The sequence below is a fragment of the Labeo rohita genome, chromosome 5 (assembly GCF_022985175.1).
Source record: "Labeo rohita strain BAU-BD-2019 chromosome 5, IGBB_LRoh.1.0, whole genome shotgun sequence".
Lineage (NCBI taxonomy): Eukaryota > Metazoa > Chordata > Actinopteri > Cypriniformes > Cyprinidae > Labeo > Labeo rohita.
Genome location: NC_066873.1, coordinates 15,380,707 through 15,400,931, shown reverse-complemented (window position 1 = coordinate 15,400,931; position 20,225 = coordinate 15,380,707). Strand labels below are relative to the sequence as shown.

The 20,225-nt window shown below is 36.5% G+C and overlaps 2 protein-coding genes across 3 annotated transcripts in view; both read left to right on the top strand.

Annotated features, from left to right (window-relative positions):
- The first annotated feature begins 1,124 nt into the window (after window positions 1-1,124).
- Window positions 1,125-11,583, top strand: tent2 (terminal nucleotidyltransferase 2). 2 transcript variants are annotated; one of them, XM_051109831.1, is made up of 15 exons: window positions 1,125-1,217; window positions 1,661-1,817; window positions 1,888-2,001; window positions 2,129-2,387; window positions 2,525-2,639; window positions 3,874-3,965; window positions 4,081-4,144; window positions 4,243-4,309; window positions 5,801-5,877; window positions 5,963-6,091; window positions 6,254-6,297; window positions 6,383-6,519; window positions 8,880-8,971; window positions 9,085-9,164; window positions 10,907-11,583. In XM_051109831.1, the coding sequence occupies exons 2-15, from the start codon at window positions 1,696-1,698 to the stop codon at window positions 10,979-10,981; spliced, it is 1,467 nt and encodes a 488-aa protein (XP_050965788.1). In that variant the 5' UTR covers window positions 1,125-1,217; window positions 1,661-1,695; the 3' UTR covers window positions 10,982-11,583. The 2 variants fall into 2 exon arrangements, with proteins under 2 accessions (XP_050965788.1, XP_050965789.1); XM_051109832.1 differs by having other exon boundaries at window positions 1,151-1,217; window positions 1,625-1,817.
- Window positions 11,584-11,966: 383 nt separating this feature from the next.
- Window positions 11,967-20,225, top strand: part of cmya5 (cardiomyopathy associated 5) — a 21,131-nt gene continuing 12,872 nt past the window's right edge. The window contains exons 1-7 of the mRNA XM_051109824.1: window positions 11,967-12,455; window positions 13,822-17,317; window positions 17,877-17,972; window positions 19,186-19,419; window positions 19,586-19,608; window positions 19,894-20,015; window positions 20,094-20,225. The exon at window positions 20,094-20,225 is cut by the window's right edge and continues 3 nt beyond it. Of these exons, the coding sequence (XP_050965781.1) occupies window positions 12,334-12,455; window positions 13,822-17,317; window positions 17,877-17,972; window positions 19,186-19,419; window positions 19,586-19,608; window positions 19,894-20,015; window positions 20,094-20,225 (4,225 nt within the window). The 5' untranslated portion in view covers window positions 11,967-12,333. The remainder of the gene's footprint in view (window positions 12,456-13,821; window positions 17,318-17,876; window positions 17,973-19,185; window positions 19,420-19,585; window positions 19,609-19,893; window positions 20,016-20,093) is intronic.

Genomic DNA, 20,225 nt, shown 5'->3' with positions numbered 1-20,225 from the left:
CCAAGGGGAAAAGAGAGAATGACGAGTTGTTGAATTGCAAGAATAAGGTCAGAATTTTGAAATAAAAAATTCAATTTACCTTTTTTTAGTTCTTTTATTCCATAGCTCCATAGACTGCCATCGTTATTTTTCTGTCACCAGATAGCCTCCACCCACAAAAAACGTCATCCCTGTTTCAGATCTGTAAGACTATCCCACTAACATCAATTTCGTTGAACAACAGTACTTGCTGCTAAGTGACAAGCTCTTGTAATGTGCGGAGAACATTTTAAAAATGGCATCTAATCAATATAATCTATAATCTTTTTAAATTTAACTATTTTGTACCATATCCATGTATTTCTCTAGCCGTAAAGGCAACCATGATGCTCAAGCATCCCGAATGTTTACAAACCGATAATTGGTCTACATGGAAATAATGAGAAGAATAACGGTAAGTGCAGTAAACGGTAAAACGGTTTGCACTACAAACCAGTGTGCTCATAATTAAGATAAAACATTTTAATAATATGGTAAGACCAATTTGCAATATCATGCAGCAAAACAAGCTGTTTTGTACAGCTAAAAACAGCTGGACACCAGGTGAGACCGGAAGCAAGACCCATAAAATTTACAGATGGCCGTACCCACTCTTACAGGAAGAAAAAGGTGAATACATAATACGGAAGAAAGAAAAAAAAAGAAAATACAGTTTGCTTCAAAATGTGAACGTTTGAGATATGACCATTTGTAGTTTATGCTGTAAAACAGAGCGGCGAAGTGTCAATTCCCTGGTGAAAAAAACTGCATATGCTGGTAGGTATGTTTTGATGCTGGGATGCTTGTTAGGTAGGTTTTGATGCTGGTTTAAGCTGGTCCTTTGCTGGTCATGTTGCTGGTCAAGGATATGCTGTTTTTTTCACGAGGGAAGTAATGTTTACCACAGGCCCTTTTTACTCATGAATTAAAAAAAAAAAAAAAAATTCCCAAAGGAACAAAGAGCAGCTTTCCGTGTTCGTCTACCAAGTGGCTCCACTCATTTTTTTCCATATAAATGATTTCATGGATTATATATCAGAGCGGATAATTTTTCTACCATCCCATGTTCTGTGGTATGGGACTTTTATTTTGAAATCAGCGGCGAGCGTACGCAATAACCCGGAAACAGAGGGTTTGGTGTTTTGATATTTTTACACACGCGTGTGTTCTCTCACTTAGCAAACCTGCCAGCTCCACTGGTGAGTTCTTCCTTCTTGACTTGTTACATAGAGCAATCTAAGGCAATTATTGTATATATATTTTTAACATCTGGTCATAAACAATTATTCTGCTGTAAATTAGTAAACTGCTGTGGTGTTTTGGCGATCGTCGGCTATTCAGCAGCATGTTTTGTTTTCAGATTTTTTAATTCATATAATATTTGAATGACATCAGAAACTTTCAATTTAAATTTTATGACGAAACGATTTTTTTTTATCATGATGCGATTTCCCGGTATAATTTGTTTGGAATTCGAGTGGGTTTGTCACTTTGTAGTGAACCTTTATTGTTTTTATTCTGCCTGTTAAAATGGTTAAAGTTAAAAGTGACAACAAAAATCACAGAAATGGTTAGAATAAAATATTTAAAAGTAATCTGTTTTCAGACTGTTGTCTCCGAACTGCCTGTTCTGTTTGTAAAGCTGCAGGCGGTAGATGTTTGCTCTCGTTCAGGAGGATGTTCCCTGGAACTTATGTCTTTACCCATAAAGATGGGCAAGCTCAGCATTTATTCCAACACATTTTACCTCACACACTGTCTCATCAACGAAGGACTGAAGCCCATCTGAATGTAACAAAGTGAGTGGATATTAACTTTTGCAATATGTTCTGTGAATTCATTTGATTAACTCAGTGTCTGTCTCTGTAGCTCCATTGGTCCACCGATGATTGTTCCTCATTTGCTTCCAACTTATCAGTGGAAACCAGTGGAACAGCCAGATGTTTCTTTCATTCCAAATGGAGTAAAAGAAAGCAACAGGAAGTAAGCAGCGCTCTGGCATCTATAACACGTGACCACAAACCACTGGAATTCTTTTGCTAATCTGCATTTTAATTAATGGGACGTGTTTAGTTCTCTGCCTCAAACAGCGTGTCTTTTATTGTGCCAGGAGAAGGAGAAACAATCACAGTCAGAATGACCTGAAGAGACAACGTTTCGGTTCTCCGGGTCCTCACAACCAGCCTTATAGAAATGCAAACTTTACCTCCCAACCGGCGACTGCACCAGTGACTAGCAGAGAAACGTGTAGTTCTTATTCCAGCGTCCCTACATGCTCATCTGCCACGTCTAAACCTGGGGGGTGTGTGCCATCTTTGAGAGAGGGATCCCATCAGAGCGCCATTCACCCATCATCAGTCAATGATAAGGTGAACACACAAATACAAGCCAGGAATGTTGACTGCCTTAGTCACATTTATTTGAAGCACGGAAGTAAATGGCTATGTTTAGAAAACTAAGTGTATATTTTTCAGTGTTGCATATTGTGTTATTCTTCTGCCCACAGTTAAGTCAACAGATTCTCGACCTGTTTCATGCTTGTGAGCAACAGAATGATGATCTGGAGAAGAAGGAGCATTGCCGAGCAGCACTGCAGAGGGACATCCAGACAATCTTCCCATGTACATTACACATTTACAAATACGATGACTGGGATCTTCTCAAGATTTTTTTTTTCATCAGAACAGGTTTGGAGAAACTTAGCATTAAGTCTTGCTCACCAATGGATCCTCTGCAGTGAATGGGTGCCGTTGGAGTCTGAACAGTTGATTAAAAACGTCATAATAAAACACAAGTAATCGACACGACTCCAGTCCATCAGTTAACATCTCATTACCTGAAAAGCTGTGTATTTGTAATTATTAAAAAAAAAGAAAAACTCTTGCTTCTGGCCAAAATACAACTCTTCCTGCAGTGAAAAAGTTTCTCCCTGTTGTCTTCTCACAACAAAATCCACTAACATATGTGACCCTGGACCACAAAACCAGTCTTAAGTCGCAGGGGTATATTTGTAGTAATAGCCAAAAATACATTGTATGGGTCAAAATTATAGATTTTTCTTTTGACAAAAATCATTAGGATATTAAGTAAAGATCATGTTCCATAAAGATATGTAGTAAAAATCCTACTGTAAATATATTAAAACTTAATTTTTGATTAGTAATATGCATTGCTAAGAACTTCATTTGGACAATTTTAAAGGCGATTTTCTCAATATTTTGTTTTTTTTGCACCCTCAGATTCCACATATTCAAATAGTTGTATCTCGGCCAAATATTGTTCTATCCTAACAAACCAAACATCAATTGACAGCTTATTTATTCAGGTGACGTATCTGAAAAATCTCAATTTTGAAAAAATTACCCTTATGACTGGTTTTGTGGTCCAGGGTCACGTATTTGTTTAAAATTTTTTTTGCACTGTTTTAGCTTGTAAATGTTGCTTGATCTGTGTGTATTTTTCCTCCTGATTAAGATGAGATTTTTTTTTTTTTTTTTTTGGTTTCTTGCGAAAGCAGTATTATGGATAGAGGGCTCATATTTTAGTCAAAAGCAACGGTTTGTAGTTAAAATGCCTTAATGATGGGTTTGTTAATTACAAACACACAGCTTTTCACTTCACAAGACATTAATTGATAGAATGAAAGTCATGTGGATTATTGTGATGTTTTCATCAGCTGTTTGGACTCTCTGACGGCACCCATTCACTACAGAAGATTCATTTGTGAGCAAGTGATGTAATGCTACATTTCTCCAAATCTGTTCTGATGAAGAAACAAACAACATTTTGAATGGAGTATATTTACATTTTTGGGTGAGCTAGTCCTTTAGTTTGCATTTTCTCTTTTTGGTCTAGGTGCACGAGTCTTCTTGGGCGGGTCATCTCTAAATGGCTTTGGTAGTCGCAGCAGTGATGCTGATCTTTGTCTTGTCATCGAAGAGGGAATGGTAAGTGTGCTCTAGAGGAAAGATGCTTTGTGTTTACATTGTGTCCCAAAAGTTTCTATACTAATTGTTTAGGCTTTGCTGTCTTAGATATAACTCTTTACACACTTTTCTGTAGGTACACCGCAGAACAGATGCTGTATATGTTCTTAGTCGTGTGCGGAAATTGTTTTACACACTGTGTAAGTGATCTGCCTTACATACATCTTTAAACATACAGAAGTTTCCCTGTATACTTCACTTTGTTTCATCCACTAATGGTATTCCTGCTGTTTTACAGCTTACATCGAGAGGCCTCAGCTCATCAGAGCCAAAGTGCCCATTCTGAAATTCAGGGACAGAGTCAGGTGGGTCCTTTTAGGTTTTGTGTTGTTCGAAATAGGTGTGCCTATGTACACTACCTGTACACTACCTTTCAATTCTTTTTTTTTTTTTAATTATACTGTTTAAAAGTGACTATAAAGCCATGCATTTATTTATTTACAAAAGGTGAGATTTTCTAAAAGAATTCTACTTCAAATAAATGTTTAATTAATAAAATAATCCAGAAAACTGTATCACAGTCTTCAAAAACATAAGCAGCACAACTGTTCCAGAAATTAAACAATAAGAAATACAAATCATAAGAAAAGCAAATCAGCATATTAGAATAATTTCTGATACTCCAGAGTGGAGAAATGGTTGCTGATCGTAGGAATAGATTACGTTAAATTATATTAAAATGTTAAACATATTTTAACACTATTAGCGTTTTTATTTTTGATCAAATAATAAATGTGTAATTTTGATATCTTGGTAACAATCAGAAATGAATAAGGGGCAATATTGGCCCCTGGGAATTGATTTCCAGGGACATTGTTTTACATTTATGAGGGTAATTTTTGTAATCACCGTATTATAATCGCCATACTATGTTGTTTTTAATGCCAAATACTTACATTTACCCAATTACTTCAATTAACATTTTAAACTGTTGTCAGTAACAATAGACTCTTTACAATTGTATCAAAATTATACATGTAAAAACCAGGAGCTCACAGGGCTGCAATATTATGACAGAAATCATTATTGTAGATTATTGCTCTTTGTACTGTAATAATGACTATTAATATCAATATATAAAACATTTCAAAATGTTTTTGTTTCGTTTTGGGCACTTCGCATTCTGGCTTCACTGACAAACGTGTTGATTCATGATGTTAATCTAGTCTAGCACACAAAAACTCCCTTTATAATCACTGAACCTACAACATTAAACGTTTATTTACATCGTATCTGCACTGTGTTGTTTATGATTGGATTCGCTAATGTGCGCACTCAACAACAGCTCTGGTGTTTTCAGCAGACTAATCTAAGCGCCTCTGATTGGCCAGTGCATTTCTAAATCCAACAGAAATGCGTTTGATTGGATAAAAGGCACAGCGCTACACAAAACAGTGCGTAAAAGCAATCTGATGCAGTATGAGTGAATCTAAATGTAATTCTGCGAATTGACACTTTTCATTTTAATCATGACAGCAGTGTACAGGGGCAGTTTTAACCCCTTTGTTTTGAATTTATGGGGCATTTCGGGTTAATTTTCATGGCATTTTTGCCACAAGCCCTAATTAAATCCCCACCCTGCTTGGTAAGCATAGTTGACTTCTTTCTAAACCAAGTTCCAACCCTGAACTTTTGAACTATAGTGAACTGTATTTAACCAGCACTGGCAGTGTGAACGTAGCAGGCAAACAGGTTTAAATGTTTACAGGGAAGTCATGAAAGACAGTTTCATCTGAAAAACAAAAGATCAGTACATTAGCTAACCATGTTTTTTTCTGGAATCTTTTACATGCCAGTGGTGTGGAGTTTGACTTGAACTTTAACAACACTGTTGGCATCAGAAACACGTTCTTGTTGCGGACGTATGCCTATGGTAAGATCAGAAATGTTCAGAATTGTGTACCTAATTTAGATCTGTATGAAAATGTTATTTATTCTGGTTTTCAATTAAATTTCAGTTGAAAAACGTGTTCGTCCTATCATCCTTGTAATAAAGAAGTGGGCCAGTCACCACCGCATCAATGATGCCAGCCGAGGAACACTGAGCAGTTACACGCTGGTTCTTATGGTCCTGCATTACCTTCAGAGTAAGTCATTTTTCTAACATCTTGGATTAGCCTCACTAAACATTTATAATTAGCAGCGTTCGGATTGAGATTGCAATGAGTCTTTAAAAAAATGCAAGCTTTGAAGCTTTCTTCTGCTTTTCTGCTTTTGTTCTAAATGTTTATTGTTTCAACCTCATATAGCTCTTCCCGAACCTGTCATTCCATGCCTTCAAATGGATTATCCAGTAAGTAAATTGTCTAATAAATGAATGACTCATAAAAACATGTGCTTTTAAAAAATGACTTCATGCTGCAACCATTACTTTGCAGGAGTGCTTCAACCCTAAGATGGACATTCATCTTGTGCCAAGTGGACCAAGCAATATTCCAGCTTTTGTGTCTAAAAACCAGTCTTCCCTGGGAGACTTGCTCTTGGGCTTCCTGAAGTACTATGCCACTGTTTTCAGGTAAGTAACATTATTGATTTTAAAGCACAAATCACTGGCATGGATCAAACCTATATTTTAGGCAAAACAAGAAAACAATATGAAACATTTTCATTCTGTGTCACTGCATTTTGTATACTACCTGATTTATTTCAAAGGGATAGTTCAACCAAAACAGAAAATTCTGTCATTAATTACTAGTGTTGCACGATATACCAGTACTTAAAAAGTATTGCGATACCCTGCTTTTAAAAATGGTACAATTTCGAGTTTACTAGTACCGGTACTTTAGGAATGCATTTTAATAAGAGCCGTATTTCTGCATGTCTGTGTTAGTGAGTGGCACAGTCACGCAGTTTTGTTTACTAGCTACACGCATACGCGTGACGTTGGTGGTGTTTTCAGCCTCTGCCGCCTCAATATACGAGTACATGAACACATGAACATAATCTCTAGAACTGCTCTGAGACTCACTTTATGAGCATTTTACCATTTCTTATGCGGGAAAATATCATCAAAGGTCTTCACAGCAACCCGTCAAAATAAAAGTTCGGTTTAACTTGACAGTCAGAAATATATTAATATATTACTTAATGTAAAGATCGTACTACTACTACTACTAATAAAAATATTATTAAAACAATGTTTAAGGAATATTTAGTAGAATTTATTTACCAGAAAATTGTAAATACACAACACAGTATTTCTGAACAAAGTAATAAATAGCCTATAATGAATTAATTCTTTATCAAATCTAATTATCCTTTATAAATTCCTTAGACAGACTTTGAATTATTAAAATATAATGAAACGATTAAAATTGAATAGAGAAAATTAATGGAGTTTTTTATTTTTTAATAAATTGCTGTTAAATTCTGTAAGTTTCATGATTTCAATTATTAGACATGCTTTTTGATAAATATTTATATATTCTTTTATGTAACCATTAAAATACAGTCTAGAAAATTTAAAATGGAATTTAGGAAAAAACATCATAGGCCCCTCTTTATTTCATTTGTGTCTTTGTTTTATTGTAGTTGCCCTTTAGTTTGTTACTTGCCTCTAGGTTCTTATTAACAACAAAGATAAAATAACAAAAAATGACTGTCATGATATAAATTGTTGTTGTGAAAATAAAATTACTATATCATGAAATAAGATTTGGCTTTATCCTTTAAACTACCTTACCATTAGAGCAAAGATCTCTACATACCTGTAGGCTCGGTAGTTGTTCACCATAATCCTGTGTAGTGGCCCTGACATGTGATTTATTATTTTATTTTGTTTTATTTTATTTTATTTTATTTTTTTAAAGGGGGGGATGAAATGCTTTGTTTTAATAGATAAAATAACTATGATCTCCATTTGGGTCATCTGTTATTCAATGAGTTTTCCTGTTGTTCTATGTTTTTTTTTTTTTTTGTAGTATCGGTTCAGTAGTAGTATCGTGATAATTTAGTCAGGTATCGTATCGAAGTCAAAATTTTGGTATCGTGACAACACTATTAATTACTCACCCTCATGTCGTTCCAAACCCGTAAGACCTTTGTTCATCTTTGGAAGACAAATTAAGATATTTTTGATGAAATCCTAAAAATTTCTGACCCTGTATAGACAGCAACGCAACTACCAAGTTCAAGGCCCAGAAAGGTAGTAAGGACATTGTTAAAATAGTCCATGTGACATCAGTGGTTTAACCTTAATTTTAGGAAGCTATGAGATTACTTTTGTGTGCGAAGAAAACAAAAATAATTACTTTATTCAACAATTTCTTCTCTTCTGTGTCAGTTTCTGCAATTGTGTTCACAATCAAAAAATTACATATACATTTCTTGCTATACTTGTACATTTACTCTATATTAATATAGAGTTTTTGAGTAAACAGGAGGCCTACAACCAGTCATTTCCAAAAAAAAATTCCAAAACCTGTGCTAATTGAAAGAAAACAAGTTGACAAAAAAAAAACCCTCAATCCAAGATTTGGCGATAATAGAGCATAATGAGAGATTTACAAACAGTTTTTAAAAGGCTAGTCATTTTGGACCGGGAACAGCATAACACAAGGGTAAATAATTGTCAATCAAATATGTAATGTTTGTATCCCAGTTTACACAACAGCTCAGATTTACTTGTAATAGATAGGGGCCAGTGTTGCTAACAAAACTAACCTAAATCTAAGCCACCTGCAAAGCTCCTATTTCATGTCACTTTGCTAGATTGACAACAGCAGGTGAAATTCTGGCTTTGCATGTGGCCCTAGTCCAGATGGCCCGCTGTAATGCTCTGGATATACACTGGATATGTGCGTATGCTTCTTAGAATAAACAAGTCTGAATAAATTGAAAAGCATGTCTTTACAGTTAATTTATATATTTCCACAGATGGGACAAGCATGTGATCTCTGTGCGTGAGGCAAAAACTCTCCCCAAGACCAGTTGCAAAGATTGGAGAGATAAGTTCATTTGTGTCGAAGGTAAACAAGCCTAAAATCTTTGTACATCATTTACTGAAAGAGTAGGAATAACAGTTGTTTATTTCTGTTGTTTATCAGTCCCTCAGAACTTGAATATTTATACTTCCTTTTAGAACCATTTGATCGTACAAACACAGCCAGAGCCGTTCACGAGAAGGCTAAGTTTGAAGCCATTAAAGCAGAATTTACAGAGGTAAGCCTCCTAAATTTGTAAGGAGAACTCCACTTCCAGAACAACAATTTACAGATAATGTACTCATCCCCTTGTCATCCAAAATGTTCGTGTCTTTAGTCATAAAGAAATTATGGTTCTTGAGGAAAGCATTTCAGGATTTTTCTCCATATAATGGACTTCATTGGTGCCCTGATTTTTAAGTTCCAAAATGTAGTTTAAATGCAGCTTCAAAGGGGTCTGAACGATTCCAGCCGAGGAAGAAGGGTCTTATCTAGTGAAACGATGTGTCATTTTTTTCGAAAAATAAAAATGTGTATACTTTCTAAGCACAAAAGCTTGTGTAGCACAGGCTCTGGGATGTGCGTCCACGATGCTACGTAATGGTTCGTTCTTGATTCTTTCATTTTGAACGAATCTTCAATGTGACGCAGGAAGAACGAGTCGTCTCGGGAAGTGATGCGTTCAGTCGTGTATCCGCAACATCTTATTTGGTTCTGTACTGGAATTAGTTCACCTGTTTGGAGTCTTCTGTTTTTTGAGTCATTCGTTCATCTTATGGGGCTGTCACATGATGAACGAATGACTCAAATCTGAAAACTTGTCAGATAAGAGGTGAGGTGAGCTAATCATAGACTAAAGAACCAGGTAAACAATAAATTAGTCTTTTCTGTTTCTTATAGCATCATAGTTTTGTCTTGTTTGTAGTGTGATCAATGTTTGTGTAAGCAGTAGATGTGTTAGGGAAGTAACATGTAACATTTTAATTATATTTTGCTAAAATGAATGAAATTACTCGAAAAAAGATTTGTTCATTTTGCTGAACGAGACTCAAAGGTCCGAGTCGGTAAAATGATCTGAACTTCCCATCACTACTGCGAATCACGTGTAAGTTCATCGTCTGTGTACTGAGTATGGCGAAACAGTGTTTACAAACTTACTTGCACTTTCTTAGTCTTTGCGCATTCGCTTTGTAAACACTGGGTCTGTTCCGCGTGACCTTTCGACGTGATTCAATAATACGTAGCGTTGTTAACGCGCATCCCAGAGCCTGTGCTGCACGAGCTTTTGTGCTTAAAAAGTATAAAAAAAAAATTATTTTCCAAAAAAAATAACACATCGTTTCACTAGATAAGACCCTTCTTCCTCGGCTGGAATCGTTCAGAGCCCTTTGAAGCTGCATTTAAACTACATTTTGGAAGTTAAAAATCGTGGCACCAATGAAGTCCATTATATGGAGAAAAATCTTGAAATGCTTTCCTTAACCATAATTTCTTCACGACCGAAGACAGAAACACAAGGGGGTAAGTAAATTAGTGGAGTGGAGTTCTCCTTTAATATTAAAATTACATTTTAATACCTAAAACTCAATTTGGTATACTCATTCCTGACAACTTGAGTAACTAAAATAAACATTTCAACGGTTTGCAATAATGATGTATGCTATATGTAGTTTAACAGAAAGAGTAAAATCAGAATAAAAGAAAGTGTATATGAATGATCTTGTATGAAACTGATCATTTCAGGGTGTTTTTTTTCATGTACTATCTCTGTGTTTACACTTGGTTATGTAAGTTTATTCTCATACAGAGCTGCTTCCTCCTTTTAAGGAAGATAAAGTTGTCTTGAGGAATGGGGAAATAAGATCTACAGAACAACTGTAATTTGTTGTTACGTTTGCAAAATACTATTCTGATCTTATTCTGTTGCAACACCACTGAGTTTGTGTTTTCTAATGATCTTTTTTTATTGTTCATTTACAGTCCTACCAGGTTCTGCAGCTGAGAAAGGATCTCAACTTCATCCTGCCTCTCAAAAATACAAGACCAAAAAGATAGCATGACCCCAGCTAAGAATAAACATACAGAATGGATTAAACTTAGAGTCTTCAATTATACATTGTGAGAAGAAAAGCTTCACTCCTTTATAGAGGGCTTTTGGGTGTACTGGACCTTTTGGAATGTGTTGAGACAAGTCCATTGAGCTGACTAGGATATTATCTGGTCGCTAGTCAGGAACATCAGTGTCTATGTTTGAGTTCCACATGTAACATCAGACACTGAGCAATATCTTTTGCCCATATGGACAAACACAGTCTGCATTCAGGAAATAATTTTTGCTGTTGCAAACATTTTCTCATAGCATTTTTGGGTTTATTAGCTAATATAACCCTTTTCCGGCTCACTGAAATCAAAGCAAAATGGCACACGCAAAAAAAAATCCAATCATATTTTATGCTGACAGCTTTCCTGTGATCTGTTTTCCTCAAAAACCCAAAATTATAAAAAAAAAAACAAAAACAAAAAAAAAACTTTTTTCTGGCAACTACTTTCAGTGATGACATTTCTATTGGTTTCTTACATTCTGTCATGTTTTGTATAGTTTGTACAGTCTTTTAAATGTTTATTTAATTGATTAAAATATCACTATGGAATTGTAATTTGCCTTTTGTCACTTTTTTTTTATTGTCTTTAGACTCTTTTGCTTACATTTTGTTGGTAATATTTTCTGTTAAAAAGAAAAAAGAGAACAGAGTTTTATGTGGAAGTGGTAAAACTTGTAATTTTAAGGTAAATTCTTCAGTATGATCAAATTGGTTCAATATGTTCAGAGATTGTTTCATGTGAGCTGTTTACTTTTAGTAGCTTGCAGTAACACTTTCAACTGCTTGTAATTGTGATTTATTGTAGTGCAGCATCAATTAATAGGTTGTTATTCTCGATTCATAGCATACTGTGAGTTTGGGAATGTTGATAGGGCTGTGTGGAGCGGTTAGAGAGTAAAATTAGCTCAGTCAAAGAAAACTGACACTACGGTGGCCTGAGTCCTCATGTCCCTCTTGGACATGGCGGTGTTCTCTGCGTGTCATATTACCGGGGACACCACCGCTGTTGCAGATTCATCCAAGCTTTACTGTTCAGGACATAGTTAACGATGTGCAATTGTTTAAAACTTGACGGAGGAAATAAAATATATATGACAATATCTTTAACTGGGGTTACGAAAAACAGGGACACCTGTGACTCTTTTCCAACTGCGCAGCCTTGAGCTCAAGAATATTTGTAATCTATTTACAGCAGCCGCTGAGTAAGGCGAACTGCGTTCAACGAGACATGATCCCAACACGAAGCTGCACTCTCCGTAACTGTTTTTTATTTTAAAACAACACCACCGTATTTCAATTATTAAAATGGATCGTGGTTTGAAAGGGAGACGTGAGGGGGCAGAGCCAGAGATGGAGGAAATGCAGGACTTGGGGTCGGGAATAATGGATATCGACGACGACGAGGAGATTGAGGAACTTCATAAAAGGTAGTTTCCCACGGGTGCTTTCTAGTTATAAAGTTGTACATTAAGGATCATTTCACCTAAGTCTTTATAAGTATGAATGTGTTGTTCCTCGTTCCTCAATTGAAATATTGTTCACTAGTAATCTAGGTGATTTATTAACCCCCAGAGGGTTTGTTGCTAATATAAAGTACCAGTCAAAAGTTTTTGAACACAGTAAGACTTTTATTGTTTTTAAAGAAGTCTCTTCTGCTCACTAAGTCTGCATTTGTGTAATCTAAAATACAGCAAAACAGTAACATTTTAACATATTTTTACTATTTAAAACAACTGCTTTTTATATGAATATATTTTTAAATGTAATTTCTGTGATTTCAAAGCAAAGTGATTTAGCATCATTACTCCAGTCACATGATCTTTCAGAAATCAATTTAATATTCTGATTTTGTTGCTGAAAAAACATGTATTATTATGTTGAAAACAGCTAAGTAGAATTTTTCAGTTTTTCTTTGATGAATCAAAAATTCGGAAAAAACAGCATTTATCTGAAATAGAAATCTTGTGTAACATCATAAATGTCTTTATCATAATTTTGATCAATTTAAAGCATCCTTGCTAAATAAAAATATTAATTTCTATAATCCCCACCCCCATGTGACAGGGAAGACTGGAGTAATGATGCTGAAAGTTCAGCTTTGATCACATGAATAAATTACATTTTAAAATATATTCAAATAGAAAAAAATTGTTATTTTAAATAGTATAAATACTTAAAAATTTTACTGGTTTTGCGGTACTTCGGATCAAATAAATTTAGGCTTGTTGAGCAGAAGAGACTTCTTTAAAAAACATTAAAAATCGTACTGTTCAAAAACTTTTGACTGGTAGTGTGTGTATTTTATATAGACATCCATTAAAGATACAGTTGTACTATTTTATTTATGTATTCACTAACACTATAATATTTTTTATAAACAAATATTTTTAAAATAGGTTTATATTCAGTACTAATAGCTGTTGATAAATGCACCTCCAAATCTGTAATTTGCAGATATTCTACTATCCTTTAACCATGGTTTTACTACAAATTAAAACCAAAAAAACATGGTAACCGCTACACTAACCAAGTTTAACCATGGTATTTGTAGTAAAAATGTGGTTATATCAATGATAATAAGCAAAAAAAAACAAAAAAAACATGGTTACTTACTTTTTTTTACTATAAAAAATACTATAATAAAACCATGGTTCATTTTTGTAAGGGATCTGCTTCTACTAATCATTTTAACGTTTAAAGTTTTACAATTAGAATCCAAATATCTTTCTAAACATATTTGCCATATGATACTACATTCCTTTGTTGAAACTTTTCTAAACTCTTTTTGGTTAGTTTAAAAGAAGCTGTGCAAGATCCATCAGTGAAGCCTAAACTCCAGTGCCTGATGGTGGACCCGTCCTTCTCCATGGTGACGGTACAGAGTGAGGACAGTGGGATAGTATGGGAAACTGCTTCCAGTAGATGCTCAACTCCATGGGCTTCAGAGGGAAGCTCGCCGTCTGAACAGTACAGCCTGGAAGGCTCTGGAATGCAGGGGAATATTGTAATTATTATGGATGAAGACCGTATTAAGAGGAAAAAGACAAGCAGCAGAGGCAAGCTAGGTGACCGGTTTAAAAAGTCAAGCTCCAGGCTGCCAAAAAGCCGGGTAGGTGAGGAAAGACCTGCAATGATTGAGGTGTCCGTGCCGAATATCAGATCTGAAAACAATGAGGACGGCCAGTCTCCTGTGAGCAAGGATCAAGATCTTTTTAGTTTGATATCAGAAGGTTTTGAGATACTCAATATCGTCGTACCTTCAAAGCTCGCCACAGTAGATGAAGAAGATAGCAGTGAACTGGCGGAGAATTTGGCCTACTTAGATGATACACCAAAGATAAAATCCAAACATAAGCACGAACCTGTCGCCACAAATAGTTGTCCTGGGAACATAGAAATTGAGGTAATAAAGCAAAATGAAAGCTTGAAGGATTCATCCCAGACCTCTGCTGATAAACAACCGAAGAAGGATGAAACTCATATGGACTATCTTGAAAAGTTCACACTGTTAGATGAGCAGGCGCCTAATGATAGCACTACACCAACAGAAAAACTTCTACCAGAAGTTACTGTCCAGCCAGAGGAGCCTGAGGTGACTCAGAAAGTACCAAAAACAGATGAAGCCATTGATGAGGATTCCTTTGTAATCATCAGTGATGTTGACATCGCAGGTGAACATCTTGATGAAGTATTCTATGGAAATAAGTTAAACGCAATGCCTGTGGTTGAAGACCGAAATAAAAAAACAGCAAAAGAGAGCTCGAAAACTCTGAAAGAGAGTGGATCGGTCTTATTCGGAAGTCAAGAATGCATCCTCACACCTGTGTACCTCCCCACCGGCCCGCCAAAGATCATAGACCCCGTTCTTCTTGAAGAGCCACGGGCCATGTCTTTCCACTACTCAGACCTCTATGAGGATGCATTAGGAGACCGAAAGAAAGAAGACGAGTTCTCAGATACGGAGAGTGTCGTTTCCGAAAGGTCCTTCAAAAGGCGATATTCTGACTCTGATGAGGGAGATGGATATCTTGAGAAGTTCATATTGAAGGATGAAACACCAGTGGTTGCTAATGCAGCCGAGGCCAAACAAGAGGAAGGCGGGGGGAAATGTGCATGGTCGCAAAGTAAATTTGAACTCACTGGATGTTTAGAAAGAGCACATGAAGAAAACGATGAAGAAATTGCCGAACAACCATGTGCGCAGGATAAAAGTGAAAACAAAGTGCAGTGTGAGTCCACAGGGTGTTGTTCAGAAGGGCACTGTGCTCCACAAATTCAACCTGAGGTGGAAAAGATCATTAGAGGAAAGGTCACATCAGACGACTTGGTTGCAAAGCATAGTAAGAAAGTTGAAAAGCAACGTGATGTCACGTTTAAAGACAGTATCACAACAAAAATTGACCTTGATGACACACAACCTCATGAGGCGGTTCAAGTCCTTGAGCCAGAAAGCAAAACCACCAGTAAAGAAGAACAAAAAATTGTGACTGCTCATATTCAAGTGCCTGGGGTTATTAAAGCTAAAGATGATTTCGAAATTCTGCCTGTGACAAAGATCTCAGAGAAAACCCTGGCTGATGCAGTTAAAAACATCAGTGTTTCTGAGACTAGTGCAGATAAATGTCACAAAGCAGCTGATGTCATTGCTGACATTCAGGAAACAAGTATCATTACTAAAAATGACAAAGGAGAGAATAATAAAACCAAAATTTCAGAACCAAATATAACTCAAAGGATTGATAAAAACATAGTAAAAAGAGAAGCACCAGAAATAATTGTTCAGGAGGTTATCAGTATCAAAGAACCACTGTTAGATAAAACAGAACCTCCTAAAGCTGAAGAACATTTGAAAGCAGAGGTCAAGCCTTCAGAAGATACTAAAAGAGTTATAAGAGATGTTACTAAATCCTTAGAAAACGCAGAAATACTTGCTGCAGTTGAGGATAAAGTGAGTGAAGGATTAATACCCAAGAAGGAGGAACACGAGCAAGTAATTGACAGAATTGGTGCAGCGCAAGAGGTTGAGGCCCATATCGGTACAGCAAAAGCATTAACAAAACTTGAAATGAAGCCAGAGACTGAAATTACATCAGTTCAGAGAGCTTCAGAAAAATCACATCCATGTGAAACAGATACAGCAATCACTGAGCTTCAGACTAAACCTGAGATTACAAGTGAGGAGAAAATATACCTCGAATTACAAAATGAATTGCAAAACAAGCAAGCTAAAGCAGACATGGGTGCAAATGAGGCGCCAGTGCTAAAACAAAGACTGGAAAAGCAAAAGGGACATATTGACATACCTGAGATTGAAACTGGGGTTACAGAAAAACATGGAAAAGTTGAGGAAATCAAGGTAGATGTTATAGAGGAAGCAAATCAGAAAGTTAGCACCACAAAAGAGCCTGAGATACCTGCTGAGAAAACAGTAACAAAAGAGATTAAAGAAATGATTGATTCAAGGCAAGAATATAGCTTATTGTTAGCTAATGACGTGGAAGCATCTGCACGAGAAAACATAGAAATGATGAAAGTATCTGAAGATGTAGAGGACTCATCAAAAGTAAGGCCTGTTGTACCAACAAAGGAGGTACAGGTAGAAGAACATAGTGAAGTCAATGACGTGCCCATATTAACCAGAGAGATCCCAGTGAAAGAATCACCCATTAGTAGGTCAGATATTGAGAATAAGATGGTACCTCTTACATCAACAGAAATTTTAGAGGAAGGAAAGAAAACACATATGGATGATGTGCAGATTGAAGATATAACAGACCTACCAGAGCCCATTTCGCCTCCTCCTCCAGTTGATGAGGACGACACCTCAGCAATGAGAGTTTCACCTTTAGAGCCAGAGGAGAGTGTGAAAGTTTATGAAGATATACATAGAGGAGGAAGACTAAGTAGGACTAAATGTGTCTTCTCACAATTGCGAAGTTTTACCCCTCAAGAGGACCTGTCGGCCTTGAACTGCGACCCAGATTTGCAGCAGGAAATTGCAGAGGAGCTTGATTATGAGATGGTCACCGAACAAGAGGCAAGACAATCTGAACAAGCTGTAGCTGAGGAAGGGCACCATGAACGACTGTCAGATCAGAACCTGGAAATTGGTTTCGAGTTTGTTGATGATCTAGATAGCGCCCAGATGGCGGAATATGAAGAACAGGAACTTGAAATCCAACCAATGGATGCGTTCTGCCTTGTTTGTCGTTGCCCAGTATTGCTGAGTGAGGCTGAGCATCAAAACCATGAGATGGCCTCTTTAGACGAGGCCTTTGACAGTCTGAAGGTAAGAGAAGTTCCCTGTGCTTTGGACGAGTGCTAAGACATGATTTCCTGACATTAGCTTGACATCTGATCTTTCTCGGCTGGCCTGTTTGGAGAGCTTACATTATGAAGTCACTGATTGCTCAAGTGTTTTATACAGAAGGACACTTCCAGTGTCAAAATGATAAAAACACATAATCAGCTGTAAAACAAACTAAAGTTTGGTGACTATACAAGAATGTTAAAGTATATATTAGTTAGAGACAGTGAAAGATTGTTTACTTTTATTGACAGCATTCATAGCAAATGAGTCAGAACTGACTGACTCACAGCAAGCCCTGAATGTCCCTCTCTGAAAGTAGACAACTGTTTCCATGATTCATCTGTAGTTTATTCCAAAGGGCTGCACCAATGCCATTTGACCTTTGCATGTATGAACAATCCAAAAGAGAAATGATATTTGCAAGTATGAAAGGAAGTTGCTCAATCATTCAAGATGAATGCTGAATATTTTGTTTTGTTCTGTAGCTCAGAATGTTTCATGATGTGCATCTAATGAATTTCCAATGTGATGTTTTCAGAATCAACTGAGTGAACTGATATCAGTTTTACAAGAAAGATCAGAGAATATTGAAGACTTTGTATCTGAGCTTGAGCTGGCGTACAACACAGTGGAGGTATTACAAAACATATCCTGTACCACTCATGGTTTTCACTTGGTGGACTATAAAACAATCCCATAGACCCAAGTCATATCTAGAGACCTACAGTTGAGGTCAAAAGTTTACATACACCTTGCAAAATCTGCAAAATGTTAATTATTTTACCAAAACAAGAGTAATCATACAAAATGCAGGTTATTTTTTTTATTTAGTACTGACCTGATTAAGATATTTCACATGAAGGACATTAACATATAGTCCACAGGAGAAAATAATAGTTAAATTTATAAAAATGCCCCCATTTAAAAGTTTACATACACTTGATGTTGTTACTTGAATGATCCACTGATGTTTTTTTGTGTTTGTTTAGTGATTGTTGTTGTGATAGTGCATTGTTTGTCCTGAACAGTTAAACTGCCCACCTTCAGGCCCCACAAATTCTTTGTTTTTTTAGCATTTTTGTGTGTTTAAACCCTTTCCATGATTTTGAGATCCATCCTTTCACACTGAGGACAACTGAGGGACTCAGTGCAGCTATTACAGAAGTTTTAAACGCTTACTGATGCTCCAGAAGGAAACACAATGGATTAAGTCGGGGGGGGTGGTGGGGGGTGAAAACTTTTGGAATTTGAAGATCAGGGTAAATTTAACTTATTTTGTCTTCTGGGAAATCTTCTGTAGCTTTGGAAGGGCAGTACTAAATGAAAAATATGATATTTAGGCAAAATAAGAAAAATGTACACATCTTTATTCTGTTCAAAAGTTTTCACCCCCGGCTCTAAATACATGTTTTTTCCTTCTGGAGCATCAGTGAGTGTTTGAACCTTCTGTAATAGTTGCATGTGAGTCCCTCTGTTGTCCTCAGTGTGTAAAGATGGATCTCAAAATCATACAGTCATTGTTGAAAAGGGTTCAAATACACACACACAAAAAAAACCAGAAAAACAAAAAAATTTGTGGGACCTGAAGGATTTTTCTGAAGAACAGCAGGTACTTTAACTGTTCAGGACAAACAAGGGACTCATAAAGGAAATGTGAAAATGTGTAACAATGTCCTGAGAACCACCCACTACATCTTAGCATCGTGGAGGCGACTTTCGCACTCACAAAAATCTGGAGTGAGAGTTTTGTAGTGCTTACATTAGTGCACTGTCAGCTTGGGGGATGCTATTAAGGCGAAAAAGGTTACTGAGAACTTATGTGCAGCTTTATTGTGCTGTTCCCACAGGAGAACTTTAATGATGGTGAGAAGATCATAAAGGAACACAATGAGGAGGTGGTGAAGCTGTTGATGGATCAGTATAATGAGATGTCTCAGGCCATGGAGGAGGAGAAAAAGGCCAAACTGGAGCAGCTGTACGACCAGATCGTCTCGTTCCAGGAGAATATTGACAAGGCCAAGGAGACTATGGAGATGACAGCTAAGGAGGAGGAAGAGACGGACCCGCTTAAGTTTCTTTCTGTGAGGTTTACCTCATTTTGGTCACACATTAAAATTAGTTTTAATGTATTGATTTTGTCCAAGGACATAGTTGCACTTAAAGTGCTTAACTAAGATTTATTAAGAGAGACGATGAGCTGTCTAAAACAGTTAGTCTAATCAAACCTTTTTTTTCACCCCTTCTCAGTCATCAAAAGATATCAATATGAGGTAACTAAATTGCCAGGGTTTTTGTTGCATCAGTAGCTTGCTAACATCGAATGCTATTTACAATACTTGTAAATGACCTGCATATTAAATTAATCAAAACAAAAGCTTGTTGTAATTGCCTTGTTGAGTTGGTGTGTTCAAAACAATGTCTGAATGAAGTGAATAGTGAATAGAAATCTGATTATTTACTGCATGGGGTGTTCACATGCTTTAAAAATGCTGTGATAAGTTGGATTTCCTCTTAGTTTTCCTTCCAATGATCTTTCTGTTTGTTTTTTTACATAGGTTGAATACTGCTGTGGAGTCCACCATGTCACTTGAACTTGGTCCACGAGGGCTGCTGGTTTTTGAGGATTATGCCAAGGGCAAATCAGGCAATGGGAGGAAAAACAGACAAGCCATTCCAGGTGCACCTTAGCCAAGATTTCCATTGCAAATAAACACCCTTCACTTTTTATTGACTTAAATTATCACTCATTTTGTAGTGCCCCAAAAACCACATCTTCAGCCTCAACAGGCCAATTCTGCAACCAGCACTTCCGTCACTGTGTATTGGAAAGTCAACGAGGATGACATTATTGACTGCTTCCAAGTCTACTGCATGGAAGAGCCACAAG